The 14,902-nt window shown below is 40.7% G+C and overlaps 1 protein-coding gene across 3 annotated transcripts; it reads left to right on the top strand.

The window, feature by feature from the left end:
* The first annotated feature begins 33 nt into the window (after positions 1-33).
* On the top strand, positions 34-11,048 carry LOC110488788 (sorting nexin-12). 3 transcript variants are annotated; one of them, XM_090198367.1, is made up of 6 exons: positions 72-204; positions 338-619; positions 1,709-1,804; positions 1,931-2,055; positions 2,229-2,319; positions 7,703-11,048. In XM_090198367.1, exons 2-6 carry the CDS (start codon positions 455-457, stop codon positions 7,706-7,708), a joined length of 483 nt encoding a protein of 160 aa, XP_090054493.1. In that variant the 5' UTR covers positions 72-204; positions 338-454; the 3' UTR covers positions 7,709-11,048. The 3 variants fall into 3 exon arrangements, with proteins under 3 accessions (XP_090054492.1, XP_090054493.1, XP_090054491.1); XM_090198365.1 differs by lacking the exon at positions 7,703-11,048 and adding an exon at positions 6,560-6,711; XM_090198366.1 differs by lacking the exon at positions 7,703-11,048 and having other exon boundaries at positions 34-204; positions 2,229-5,213.
* Positions 11,049-14,902: the final 3,854 nt, after the last annotated feature.

The following is a 14,902-nucleotide window of genomic DNA, read 5'->3' as shown; positions in this document are numbered from 1 at the left end:
CAATTCCCAGTGTATTTCAGAGTATAACTTTGTTTGGGGAGTGTTTATCGAATGCAGCGCGTGATGTAAGCAGAATAATAATACACAGTAGAGCTAGACCTATGTACAACAAAAATATATGGTCTGAATTTAACTCCTGAATGTTTTTATTTTGGAAACAATTATTTATTTATTTTACAACAGAATAGGCCGTCCTATAAATTTGTAAGACTTTAAAATTATAAACAGTCGTTCTCTTCATTGATAATATTTTAATCACATTTTGTCTGTATGATTATTGTTTTACACTCGTTTAATTTTGGCACAATTGTTTCATTCTCTTCTGCAATTGGTCAAGGTTAACGCCGGTAAATACTTGGGGAAAGAGGAATGCGTTTCCTCTGTTTCGATTGGCTGCGGAACAAGAACCTTCGCAATTGTATCGTCTTGAGATCAGCCGCAGCTGAAGCCGAACATGTCGGACCCCACTGTTGCAGATACTCGCCGATTAAACTCTAAACCACAGGATCTCACAGATGCGTATGGCCCCCCAAGCAATTTTCTTGAAATCGACGTTTATGACCCACAAACAATTGGAGTTGGCCGGAACAGATTCACCACCTATGAAGTGCGAATGCGGGTGAGTGTTCTAGGTTTGTACTAGCTTGCAGTATTGAAATCGGGGCCGGTGATTTTAGTAGGGCCTGGTTTAGGTGACGCTAGTATGATGAGGGAACATGGGTGGGACGGTTTTTTGCTGTTCAAATGCTTAGTCTTTCACTTCTTTGTCATTTGAAATAATCGTTATATACAAATTCCTGACGCAGTCGTTACTAAGATGGCTACCACCAACATCAAATAGCCAGTATGTGAAATAACTGTGTTAGTTTGGTAGCAGTGCTTCTGCCAGATAACATAGTGACTAGCATGGGCTATAGCTCTTTTATTAAACTCTGTTGATTTCTGTAGGATGTATAAGCTTTTTCTCCAACCCAGAATAAAAGCCTGCACACCCTTGGAATCCCCAGGACCAAGATTGGAGAATACTGGGCCAGCTAACGCTCTAGTTATGAGATAGGCAACTAGCCACTAGGGTGTTAAACCTTCATGGTATTAGAAAGATCTGTTTGTACATGGGCTAGTCTCTTAAATCCCAGATCTAGGGCATGCTGAACAGAGACTACATGTGCTGAGGGATAGACACAATTTGCACAGTGTGTACTGGGCTCCCGAATGGCACAGCGGTCTAAGGCACTGCATCTCAGTGCTTGAGGTGTCACCTGGTTCGAATCCAGGCTGTATCACAGCCGGCCGTGATTGGGAGTCCTGTAGTGCGGCGCACAGTGTCGTCTGGGTTTCGCCGGTGTAGGCCGTCATTGTAAATAACAATTTGTTCATAACTGACTTGCCTAGTAAAATAAATAAAAATATCTACTGTATACCCTTACTTACTACTACAAATCTCAACATATTAATGCAACAATCTCTCTGTCATCTCTACTCTAAAGATGTGGTTGCATTATAAACCATCCATTATCACTAGACACAGCACACCAGTGTCACAAAACTGAAGTGTTTTTCACAGATTCAGAGACAAGATGCTGATCAAATGATTCATCGGTGAAGGGTTCTGGTGTCTGACCGTGTCACTGTGAATTCTGTACTGAATTTACTCCTGGATTTCTGTCATTTAATGTAGTGATTTAATATACGTCTTTTTCAAATGCAGACAAATCTTCCCATCTTCAAACTTAAGGACTCTGTTGTGCGGAGAAGGTACAGTGATTTTGAGTGGCTGAAGAATGAGCTGGAGAGAGACAGTAAGGTAGTTACACACTGCATAACTAATTGCTTGCATGTCGGACCGGTATAATACTAATCTAAACAAATGTTTAATACATTAAAAGTTTGTATGTGACTAAGTTACTGATAAGTTGTGTGCTTTCTAAAGATTGTGGTGCCCCCTCTCCCTGGGAAAGCTTTAAAAAGACAGCTGCCCTTCCGAGGAGATGAGGGTATCTTTGAGGAGTCCTTCATTGAGGAGCGGAGGGTAGGCTTGGAGCAGTTCATCAACAGGTGTGTATCGTTTCTGTCTATATTATTTCTCTCTGTATCGCTGTGTCTCCATTTCAGGTCATTATCAAATTAACTCCCAGCCCATTATCAAATTAACTCCCATCCTTTGACTCCTCTAATAATCAACTATGATTGCTATTTAACTGAAACCTGCTACTCTCTCCTCTCACCAGACTTGCAGGTCATCCCCTGGCCCAGAATGAGCGCTGTCTTCACATGTTCCTTCAAGATGAGTCCATTGACCGGAACTATATTCCTGGAAAAGTATGCAAGTAGGATGAGCATGGTTGGGGTTCTGACTGGGTGGGTGTGGTGAAGAGGCTGGTGGGAGGGACTGGCTGATCCTTAACGGTTTCTATCAATCTCTCCCGGCAAGGGAATAGCATTTTATTTTTTACATTAAAGAATATAAATACTGTGTGTATATGTATGTAAAAAAAAAGTATTCAGACCCCTTGACTTTTTCCAAATGTTGTTAAGTTACCGCCTTATTCTAAAATGGATTTTAAAAAATTGTAACCTTATTGATCTTTAGACAATAGCCCATAATGACAAATCGAAAAAAGGTTTTTAGACATTTTTGCAGATGTATTAAAAAAAAAACGTATACCTTATTTACATAGTTATTTATACTCTTTCCTTTGAGACTCGAAATTGAGCTCCGGTGCATCCTCTTTCCATTGATCATCCTTAAGATGTTTCTACAACTTTATTGGAGTCCACCTGTGTTAAATTCAATTGATTGGACATGATTTGGAAAGGCACACATCTGTCTATATAAGGTCCCACAGTTAGCAATGCATGTCAGAGTAAAAAACAAGCCATGAGGTCAAAGGAATTGTCCGTAGAGCTCCGAGACAGGATTATGTAAAGACACAGATCTGGAGAAGGGTACCAAAAAATGTCTGCAGCATTAAAGGTCCCCAAGAACAGTGGCGTCATTCTTAAATGGAATAAGTTTGGAACCATTAAGACTCTTTGTAGAGCTGGGCGCCCAGCCAAACTGAACAATCAGGGGAGAAGGGCCATGGTCAGGGAGGTTACCAAGAACCCGATGGTCACTGACAGAGCTCCAGATTTCCTCTGGAGAAGAACCTTCCAGAAGGACAACCATCTCTGCAGCACTCCACTAATCAGGCCTTCGTGGTAGTGGCCAGATGGAAGCCACTCTTCAGTAAAAGGCACATGACAGCCCGCTTGGAGTTTGCCTAAAGGCACCTAAAGGTCTCCGACCATGAGAAACAAGATTCTCTGGTCTGATGAAACCAAGATTGAACTATTTGGCCTGAATGCCAAGCGTCACGTCTGGAGGAAACCTGGCACCATCCCTATGGTGAAGTATGGTGGTGGCAACATCATGCTGTGGGCATGTTTTTCAGTGGCGGGGACTAGGAGACTAGCTGGGATCGAGGGGAAGATGAACGGAGCAAAGTACAGAGAGATCCTTGATGAAAACCTGCTCAGGAAGGTTCACCTTCCAATAGGACAACGACCCTAAGCACACAGCCAAGACAACGCAGAAGTGGCAATGGGACAAGTCTCAATGTCCTTGAGTGGCCCTGCCAGAGCCTGGACTTGAACCCGATCAAACCTCTGGAGAGGCCTGAAAATAGCTGTGCAGCAACGCTCCCCATCCAACCTGACAGATCTTGAGGATCTGCAGAGAAGAATGGAGGAAACTCCCCAAATACAGGTGTGTCAAGCTTGTAGCGTTATACCCAAGAAGACTCGAGGCTGCCAAAGGTGCGTCAAAGTACTGAGTAAAAAGTCTGAATACTTATGTAAATGTGATTTCAGTTTATTTATAATAAATTAGCCAACATATACAACATTTTTGCTTTGTCATTATGGGGTATTGTGTGTACATTGAGGAAGAAGGAAAAAACGATTTAATCAATTATAGAATTAGACTATGATGTAACAAAATGTGAAAAAAGTCAAGGGGTCTGAATACTTTCCAAATGCAGAGTATATGTACAGTGCCTTGCGAAAGTATTCGGCCCCCTTGAACTTTGCGACCTTTTGCCACATTTCAGGCTTCAAACATAAAGATATAAAACTGTATTTTTTTGTGAAGAATCAACAACAAGTGGGACACAATCATGAAGTGGAACGACATTTATTGGATATTTCAAACTTTTTTAACAAATCAAAAACTGAAATTGGGCATGCAAAATTATTCAGCCCCTTTACTTTCAGTGCAGCAAACTCTCTCCAGAAGTTCAGTGAGGATCTCTGAATGATCCAATGTTGACCTAAATGACTAATGATGATAAATACAATCCACCTGTGTGTAATCAAGTCTCCGTATAAATGCACCTGCACTGTGATAGTCTCAGAGGTCCGTTAAAAGCGCAGAGAGCATCATGAAGAACAAGGAACACACCAGGCAGGTCCGAGATACTGTTGTGAAGAAGTTTAAAGCCGGATTTGGATACAAAAAGATTTCCCAAGCTTTAAACATCCCAAGGAGCACTGTGCAAGCGATAATATTGAAATGGAAGGAGTATCAGACCACTGCAAATCTACCAAGACCTGGCCGTCCCTCTAAACTTTCAGCTCATACAAGGAGAAGACTGATCAGAGATGCAGCCAAGAGGCCCATGATCACTCTGGATGAACTGCAGAGATCTACAGCTGAGGTGGGAGACTCTGTCCATAGGACAACAATCAGTCGTATATTGCACACATCTGGCCTTTATGCAAGAGTGGCAAGAAGAAAGCCATTTCTTAAAGATATCCATAAAAAGTATTGTTTAAAGTTTGCCACAAGCCACCTGGGAGACACACCAAACGTGGAAGAAGGTGCTCTGGTCAGATGAAACCAAAATTGAACTTTTTGGCAGCAATGCAAAACGTTATGTTTGGCGTAAAAGCAACACAGCTCATCACCCTGAACACACCATCCCCACAAATGCTCTCCATCCAACCTCACTGAGCTCGAGCTGTTTTGCAAGGAGGAATGGGAAAAAATGTCAGTCTCTCGATGTGCAAAACTGATAGAGACATACCCCAAGCGACTTACAGCTGTAATCGCAGCAAAAGGTGGCGCTACAAAGTATTAACTTAAGGGGGCTGAATAATTTTGCACGCCCAATTTTTCAGTTTTTGATTTGTTAAAAAAGTTTGAAATATCCAATAAATGTTGTTCCACTTCATGATTGTGTCCCACTTGTTGTTGATTCTAAAAAAAAATACAGTTTTATATCTTTATGTTTGAAGCCTGAAATGTGGCAAAAGGTCGCAAAGTTCAAGGGGGCCGAATACTTTCGCAAGGCACTGTATTTACACTACAGTTCATAAGTTTGGGGTCACTTAGAAATGTCTTAGTTTTTAAAAGAAAAGCAAAAACAATTATCCATTGAAATAATATCAAGTTTGTCGGAAATATTGCGTAGACATTGTTAATGTTGTAAATGACTATTGTAGCTGGAAACAGCTTATTTTTAATGGAACATCTACATAGATGTACAGAGGCCCATTTATCAGCAACCATCACTCCTGTGTTCCAATGACATGTTGTTAGCTAATCCAAGTTTATCATTTTTAAATGGCTAATTGATCATTAGAAAACCCTTTTGCAGTTTTCTTAGGTCAGTTGAAAACTGTTCTCATTAAAGAATAAATAAAACTGTCCTTCTTTAGACTAGTTGAGTATCTGGAGCATCAGCATTTGGTTCGATTCCAGACTCAAAATGGCCAGAAACAAGACCTTTCTTCTGAAACTCGTCAGTCTATTCTTGTTCTGAGAAATGAAGGCTGTTCCATTTGAGAAATTGCCAAGAAACTGAAGATCTCGTACAACGGCGTGTACTACTCCCTTCACAGAACAGCGCAAACTGGCTCTAACCAGAATAGAAAGGAGTGGGGGGCCCCGGTGCACAACTGAGCAAGAGGACAAGTACATTAGTGTCTAGTTTGAGAAACGGACGCCTCACAAGTCCTGAACTGGCAGCTTCATTAAATAGTACCCACAAAACAGCAGTCACAATGTCAACCGTGAACTGCGTTGTTGGTTAGGGGCTCGTAAGTAAGCATTTCACTGTAAGGTCTACACCTGTTGTGTTCGGCACATGTGACTTATAAAATTTGATTTAAAAAGGCGACTCCTGGATGCTGGCCTTCTAGGCGGAGTTGCAAAGAAAAAGCCATATCTCAGACTGGCCAATAAAAATAAAAGATTAAGATGGGCAAAATAACAGACACTGGACAGAGGACGATTGGGGGAAAAAAGTGTTATGGACAGACAAATCTAAGTTTGAGGTGTTCAGATCACAAATAAGAACATTTGTGAGACACAGAAAAAATGAAAAGATGCTGGAGGAGTGCTGGACGCCATCTGTCAAGCATGGTGGAGGCAATGTGATGGTCTTTGGGTGGTGAAGTGGGAGATTTGTACAGGGTAAAAGGGATCTTGAAGAAGGAAGGCTATCACTCCATTTTGCAATGCCATGCCATACCCTGTGGACGGCGCTTAATTGGAGCCAATTTCCTCCTACAACAGGACAATGACCAGGACAATGACAGCTCAACTATGCAATAACTTTTTCGGGAAGAAGCAGTCAGTTGGTATTCTGTATCATGGAGTGGCCAGCACAGTCACCGGATCTCAACCCTATTGAGCTGTTGTGGGAGCAGCTTGACCGTATGGTACGTATGACGTGCCCATCAAGCCAATCCAACTTGTGGGAGGTGCTTCAGGAAGCTTCTCTCCACAAATTGACAACTAGAATGCCAAAGGTCTGCAAGGCTGTAATTGCTGCAAATTGAGAATTCTTTGACGAAAGCAAAGTTTGAAGGACACAATTATTATTTAAATTAAAAATAATAATTTATAACCATGTCAACGTCTCGACTATATTTCCTGTACATTTTGAAACTCATTTCATGTATGTTTTAATGGAGAACAAGGATATTTCTAAGTGACCCCAGACTTTTGAACGGTAGTGTATGTGTGTATATACATATCTATCTATACAAAAGTATGTGGACACCTGCTTGTCGAACATGGGCATTAATATGGAGTCGGTCCCCCCTTTGCTGCTGTAACAGCCTCCACTCTTCTGGGAAGACTTTCCACTAGATTTTTCAACATTGCTGCAGGGACTTGCTTCCATTTAGCCACGAGCATTAGTGAGGTCTGGCACTGATGTTGGGTGATTAGGCCAGGCTCGCAGTCGGTGTTCCAATTCATTGCAGAGTTGTTTGATGGGGTTGAGACCAGGGCTCTGTGCAGGCTAGTCAAATTCTTCTACACTGATCTTGACAAAACATTTCTGTATGGACCTCAGTTTGTGCACGGGGGCATTGTCATGCTGATTTTATACACCTGTCAGCAACCGGTGTGGCTGAAATAGCCAAATCCACTCATTTGAAGGGTTGTCCACATACTTTTGTGTGTGTGTGTAAATGTGTAGAATTATATGATAATTATGCATAACATACCTGCATGATATTTCTTGTGTATATGTGTGTGATTTGTTTAATCAATTTTAAATGTAAAAATTAAGGAATACTGTATTTAGCAGGGGGATGAAAGGGTTGTTCTGAAATGTCGGAGATTACATTTTTCAGTGGTTTAAGGTACCTGAAATCACTGTTCTGTGTCACGTTTTTGTGTCTTACAATGTCTTTCCCCTTTTCTTAGGTGTGAATAAGGTAAGGTTGCTTTTTATTCGTACTAATACCATTGTGATAATCCCCCCCCCCCAAAAAAAAAAAAAAAAAACTCAGATTTGGTATAGCGGGTTACCAATAATACATCCATTTATCTACACGCACATACAGTGGGACAAAAGTATTTAGTCAGCCACCAATTGTGCAAGTTCTCCCACTTAAAATGATGAGAGAGGCCTGTAATTTTCATCATAGGTACACTTCAACTATGACAGACAACATTAGAAAAAATATCCAGAAAATCACATTGTAGGATTTTTAATTAATTTATTTGCAAATTATGGGTGGAAAATAAGTATTTGGTCACCTACAAACAAGCAAGATTTCTGGCTCTCACAAACCTGTAACTTCTTCTTTAAGAGGCTCCTCTGTCCTCCACTCGTTACCTGTATTAATGGCACCTGTTTGAACTTATCAGTATAAAAGACACCTGTCCACAACCTCAAACAGTCACACTCCAAACTCCACTATGGCTAAGACCAAAGAGCTGTCAAAGGACACCAGAAACAAAATTGTAGACCTGCACCAGGCTGGGAAGACTGAATCTGCAATAGGTAAGCAGCTTGGTTTGAAGAAATCAACTGTGGGAGCAATTATTAGGAAATGGAAGACATACAAGACCACTGATAATCTCCCTCGATCTGGGGCTCCCCGCAAGATCTCACCCCGTGGGGTCAAAATGATCACAAGAACGGTGAGCAAAAATCCCAGAACCACACGGGGGCCTAGTGAATGACCTGCAGAGAGCTGGGACCAAATTAACAAAGCCTACCATCAGTAACACACTACGCCGCCAGGGACTCAAATCCTGCAGTGCCAGACGTGTCCCCCTGCTTAAGCCAGTACATGTCCAGGCCCGTCTGAAGTTTGCTAGAGAGCAGTTGGATGATCCAGAAGAAGAGAATGAGAGAATGTCATCTGGTCAGATGAAACCAAAATATAACTTTTTGGTAACAACTCAACTCGTCGTGTTTGGAGGACAAAGAATGCTGAGTTGCATCCAAAGAACAACATACCTACTGTGAAGCATGGGGGTGGAAACATCATGCTTTGGGGCTGTTTCTCTGCAAAGGGACCAGAACGACTGATCCGTGTAAAGGAAAGAATGAATGGGGCCATGTATCGTGAGATTTTGAGTGAAAACCTCCTTCCATCAGCAAGGGCATTGAAGATGAAACGTGGCTAGGTCTTTCAGCATGACAATGATCCCAAACACATCGCCCGGGCAACGAAGGAGTGGCTTCGTAAGAAGCATTTCAAGGTCCTGGAGTGGCCTAGCCAGTCTCCAGATCTCAACCCCATAGAAAATCTTTGGAGGGAGTTGAAAGTCCGTGTTGCCCAGCAACAGCCCCAAAACATCACTGCTCTAGAGGAGATCTGCATGGAGGAATGGGCCAAAATACCAGCAACGGTGTGTGAAAACCTTGTGAAGACTTACAGAAAACGTTTGACCTCTGTCATTGCCAACAAAGGGTATATAACAAAGTATTGAGAAACTTTTTTGTTATTGACCAAATACTTATTTTCCACCATAATTTGCAAATAAATTCATTAAAAATCCTACAATGTGATTTTCTGGATTTTTTTTCCTTCTCATTTTGTCTGTCATAGTTGAAGTGTACCTATGATGAAAATTACAGGCCTCTCATCTTATTAAGTGGAAGAACCTGCACAATTGGTGGCTGACTAAATACTTTTTTGCCCCACTGTATCTGTCTTTGCTTCACCTCTACTTTCTCAATCAGCACCTGTCCAATGTTCTCCTTTGTTCATTTTCTCTGCGTAAATGCAAGTGTAACTGTTGGCATGATCTGGTTGCATGCATGGGGTGATCTTCACAATTCATCTTTAGTAGAGAACTTAGTTACTTCCCCTTTTGACTCAAACCAGTCATGCAAGCTTTCAAGGGGGCACTAAGTGAGACATAGAGGGCGGTATCTAACATACTGTATATCATGCAGACCTTTTCATTGTTTTGCTAACCATGGTTGGTATCTCACCCATAGTTTTTTTTTTATGACAAAATACATTGAAGTAGCAGTGTACATCAACTGCTCTCATCTCAAGCACCCTAAAGTCTGCGTCTAATACAGTACACCGATACTGGTAACGCAATTGCTCTATTTTATCTTTAACTAGGCAAGTCGGTTAAGAACACATTCTTATTCACAATGACGACCTATCCTGGCCAAACCCTAACCCGGACGATGCTGGGCCAATTGTGCGCCGCCCTATGGGACTCCCAATCACGGCCAGTTGTGATACAGCCTATGAATCACTGACTAGTTTTTCAATCGTGATTTTTCTTTTTAAGTATTGATTTCAAACGGCCAATACTGCGTCATTAATGGGTCAAATGGAACATACCCCCTAAAATCATGTCACTTATTTTTCTTTGATAGATTGTTAACCCAGCCATAGCATTGGAGCCCAAAACTAACCTACACACACCGACCCTACTCTTTTTTTTGTTTTTTCTCTCTTCCTAGTAGCTACTATGTTATAGAACATTACTGTTCAACAAGTAAAGCCTATGTGCCTTTTTTTTTAGACTTTTTAAAGACTTGGTCTACAAAGTGTAGCAAGGCTATAAAGGCAACTGTAGAAATGGCAGCTAATGTTCAGATTCTAATGAGGCCATGAATTACCTGTGAATTGTTTTCCTTTCTATAGCAGCCCGGGGATGAAAATGATGATCTACTCAGCCCAGCCCCCCCCCCCCCCCCCCCCCCCCCACCCCTACACCCCCTGGCTGTTTGGCTTTATCACTAGAGCTCACGTTGCCTCTTCCACAGGGGGCCTACCCTCACATCCTCCTTAACACCTGCATCTGTGTTGGAACGCTATGTAAATATGATGTACATATATACATATCTTATTTGTAATCTATGTCTGGGGAAGCTGTCAGGATACTTACATACAGAGCATTTAACTTGTAGCAGATGTTTGAGGGTGGAGAAGGTGAATTCATGAAACGAGTGAGTTAGTAAGCTACCTTTTGAAACAAGAACATATTTTCTACTTGAGTCATTAAGGCTAAGGATTAGTAATAGTTAACACCAAATTAGAGAATACTGCATTGTTTCAGTAACAGAAGTTTGCTTCCTAACTCATGAATTTTGCTTGGTGAAGTAGCATTTGGTGTAAATTTCTCATGTGAAAATGACAAAGGCTCTGAATACTTATTCGAGAGCCCCTAGTTTTTCTTAGTTATAGAGATTGATCTCTAGATTTTCAAAGGGAAACCTGGCCCACCTGACTTGCCAAACACAAAGAAAACAATTATATTACGTTCCATTAAAATACCATTTTATTCATGTATATGTACTTGACAATTCATTAGTGAATCTTGATTGAGGAATGATTCCACACTAGAATTGTATTTTTGCGAAGAATTATGATTGAGTTTTCGGGGACAAATATTCATACAATCTCAATTGTCATCAAATATTTCCATGGCACTTGCTGCAATAGCAGGGATGTTAACCCCGATCTTCTTGGGAAAACTCCCAACCTAGCTTCTCACCACCGTGGCCACATAATCGTTCTAAACATCTCTTCTCTACTGCAACACTATTGTAGTTTTTTTTTTGTGAAATAAAGGTTGATCGATGGCAAAAAAGAATGTCCAGCAGGATACATATTTTTACACTTGCTGATCCAGGGTTGTGTCTCAGAAGGAAATGTATGCAGTGTTTTGGTGAAACTGTTCACTCTGATCTGTTGAATGTGTGGGGTGAGGCTGATTGTACAAAGATCGGCCCTCTCAGTCTGATTGCCCTGCAGCCCTGACAATCACCCTTCACACCACTGTTTATCCAACCAATCGGCGCTTGGATGCGAGAAGAAGCAAGTATTGCCTAATGTCTATACAGAATTATAGGGGCCTCTAGTGGCCAAAAGGCCGCATGGGCAGCTCCATTGAGGGCTTCCATCATTTTAATGTAGTCAATTGGGTGGGACTTCCAACTTCATTTGCTGATCCCTCTTGGTAACTTTGCTGGAGTCATGTCTTACCGGGTCCTCGAGTGATCAGCTAAATTGTGAAGAAAATTGACATCTTCAAAATGGAGATCGCCTCAATGGAACTGCCCATGCTGTGACAGAAGACACTAACAGAGATGAGTCCATCTATCTATGGTAATGACAGACTCCCACATTATGTTCTCCTATCTTAAAGGTGTTGCTCATCCATTGAACCTAACCACACAACCATAAAGAACTATCTCTAATGGAAACAGCTGTGTGTTGGTGACAAGACAAGTGCTCAGTATGGGCCTGAACATCTACCCTGACAGCGCTATAGTGGGCAAACCAAAACCAATCAGCATTAAATGTACATGCATAGCCAACCGCTCAGAAAAGCTCCAGGCAAACTTTTTTTTCCTGGTCCTAGTTCTTGCTGGATTTAGCGAGCAACAATTTTTTTCACTGATGCAGCCGGACATTTTTGGTAATCAAGCAACAAAGACAGTCCCTGCTGCCCTGTGATTGTACTGTGCCTTCCTCTGACATCCTCTGCCTCACCTCAACAAAACGAATGGCTACTCGCCAAACATTTAATTGGGGTTTTATATGTTCATGTGTATTTTCCCGACATTCAAATACATAAAGGCTGATTGTTGCTTATTGTTTTTTTTATTAACGTTATTGGCCACAGTGTAATGTTAGTTTATTAAACCATTATGAAAATATATCAACACTGGTTTTCTCATTTGACTTTCCCCAATTAGTAGTCTTTCAATTATCAAGACCTACCATTGGTCAAGAAGAGAAAGAGAAAAGGCAAGGAAGCGACCAGACTGGAGGGAAAGAGCCTAGCCCAATATGGCAGAGTTAAGATCTGATGTAATTGGTCAAAATACCAATTAGTGGGAAAAAATCCAGACTTGGGTTTCCTGTGTAAATGCAACCTCTGACTAATTATTAAATGAATGAGACAAAGTCTAAAGACGTTTGCATACATAGGTTAGGTTTGCTCCTGGCAGATCTAGGCTAGGCAAACGTCTGTGTTTATACTCCCTAAAAACCTTTTAATTTGAAAAACAAGGAAAAAGCGGCAATATTATTGTTTGTTCATCTTGAGCCACCGTAGTAACAACATAGTCAGAAACAAGAAATCTGTCATTCATTTTTACATTTTTGCTGAGGTCTTAGTCGAGCAATTTTACATCTACCTCAGATCTTTGGTGCAGTATTTCTTAAGTGAAATATGCATGAAAACTAGTCGTCTCTCATTGAAGGACAACAAACACTATTTCTCAGTCTTATTAGGAGTAGAATTTATGACCAATCATCAATGAAGGGGTGTAGACTTCCACTACCAAACTCGACTTACCTCAAGAAAAAATATGTGCACCAACAGCGAAGACTAAAATGAACAAAAATGTTGCCAAATTCTATCCAAATATATGCCAGAACTGTTTAGACTGGGAAGCATATGGTAAACTTAATGCTGCGTTCACATGCTAGTCGGAACTAGGAAACTTATACACACGTGCCACATTCAACGAATCAGCAAGTTAGACATGTCTGAGTTCCTATTAGCATGTGAATGTGACATGGTCCAATAACAACCTGCTAACAGCATGTGTACCGGGTCCCAAGCTACATTCATAATCAGTAGACTGTTCTGATTAGAGAATCACTGTTTGCGTCGCTGAGCAGTGACCAAGAAACTATTAGCTGTGTTCAAGAGCATCAAAATGGTGATGTATCATGGGAAAATTATGGCTGACTGATCAATAAATAATACTGAGTAGTTATTTATGATGCAGGGTTATTTATAGATAAGTCAGTTTTGACTTGTTTTTAAAGTCGGCTGCAATGTTGAACGCGCCCATTAAATCCAGTTTTTAGATGCTACCTCCCCCAATCAAACATGGGTTCCATGTTGTATTCTCACTTTGCATGCACACCTGTTTATCTAGGTAATCAGCCATCCAATGAGGGCACCATGCTGCCCCGGATGGGAAGTAGAAGAAACGTGTGCAAATGCTAGAACAAAACATTGCCATCCATATTACATTTTATTTGGGGAGGGGGTAGCATCTAAAAACTGGATTTAATAGTTGCTTGTTTTCTGCTCAGCGACACAAACTGTGATTATCCAATTGAAACAGTGTACTGATTATAGATGTAGCTTCAGATGTGGTGGGACACATGCTGCAAGCAGGTACAGGCATTGTACAATGACTTATCTTGCATGCTGTCACTATGGAATGTCTTTATTCATGAAAAAAAAAAAAATTTAATATTGGGCTAGAAAAGAGACATACCTGGTGTAATAGCATTCAAGATTTGGAATATTACTACTACTACTACTATTACAATGTAGGAGATAAAGACAGATATCCCATTTGTTAAAGATACATTCAAGTAAAGTTCACCATGTTTTTTTACGGAATTGAGAGAATCTACTGCACATTATTTTCATTTATACAACGGGTGGGTCTAGTTCTGAATGCTGATTGGTTAAAATCGCATTCCAGCCAGTGTCTATTCCACAAGTTACCACCAGCTAAATCTATGACATTAAAATGCCTATTTACTCTGTTCCATCTCACTGTGCCAATCCACTGTCTCATCAGCCCAGCCAGGCAATTTATAAACTTTATCTCCACTATAAAAAGCATCTAGACATTATCTCAAATTTCTTTTAGACTAACAATTTGTTTTCAACAGCACTGATTTGTATAAACCTTACTGTCAGTCTCTGACATTTGCAACGTTGTTTCAATATTCAAATTCAATCTCCAGCTGTCCCATACTAATGAAGACAGGTAGGCAGCTTTTCTCTGCCAGTCACAATCATGAATCATCTTCATTTTATGGATATATACAAAAAACTATCAATAGAATACAGGTAAATCGAAACGAAGTGCAGCTAGTTTGCATTCTTTTCAGCTTCAATTTGAAGTGATTGTGTTAGCTGTGTTGTTGGCTAGCTCCTCTGAACAACACAACAGTATCCGGACGATACCAGTACCAGTCACAAGTTTGGACACACCTACTCATTCAAGGGTTTTTCTTTCTTTTTACTATTTTCTTCTTTAATAGTGAATACATCAAAACAATGAAATAACACACATGGAATCATGTAATAACCCAAAAAGTGTTAAACAAATAAAAATATATTTCAGATTCTTCAAAGAAGCTACCCTATGCCTTG

Source organism: Oncorhynchus mykiss, chromosome 14, assembly GCF_057628025.1.
Source record: "Oncorhynchus mykiss isolate SJ-2025 chromosome 14, ASM5762802v1, whole genome shotgun sequence".
NCBI classification, from domain to species: Eukaryota; Metazoa; Chordata; class Actinopteri; order Salmoniformes; family Salmonidae; genus Oncorhynchus; species Oncorhynchus mykiss.
This window is presented reverse-complemented; position numbering and strand designations above follow the sequence as displayed.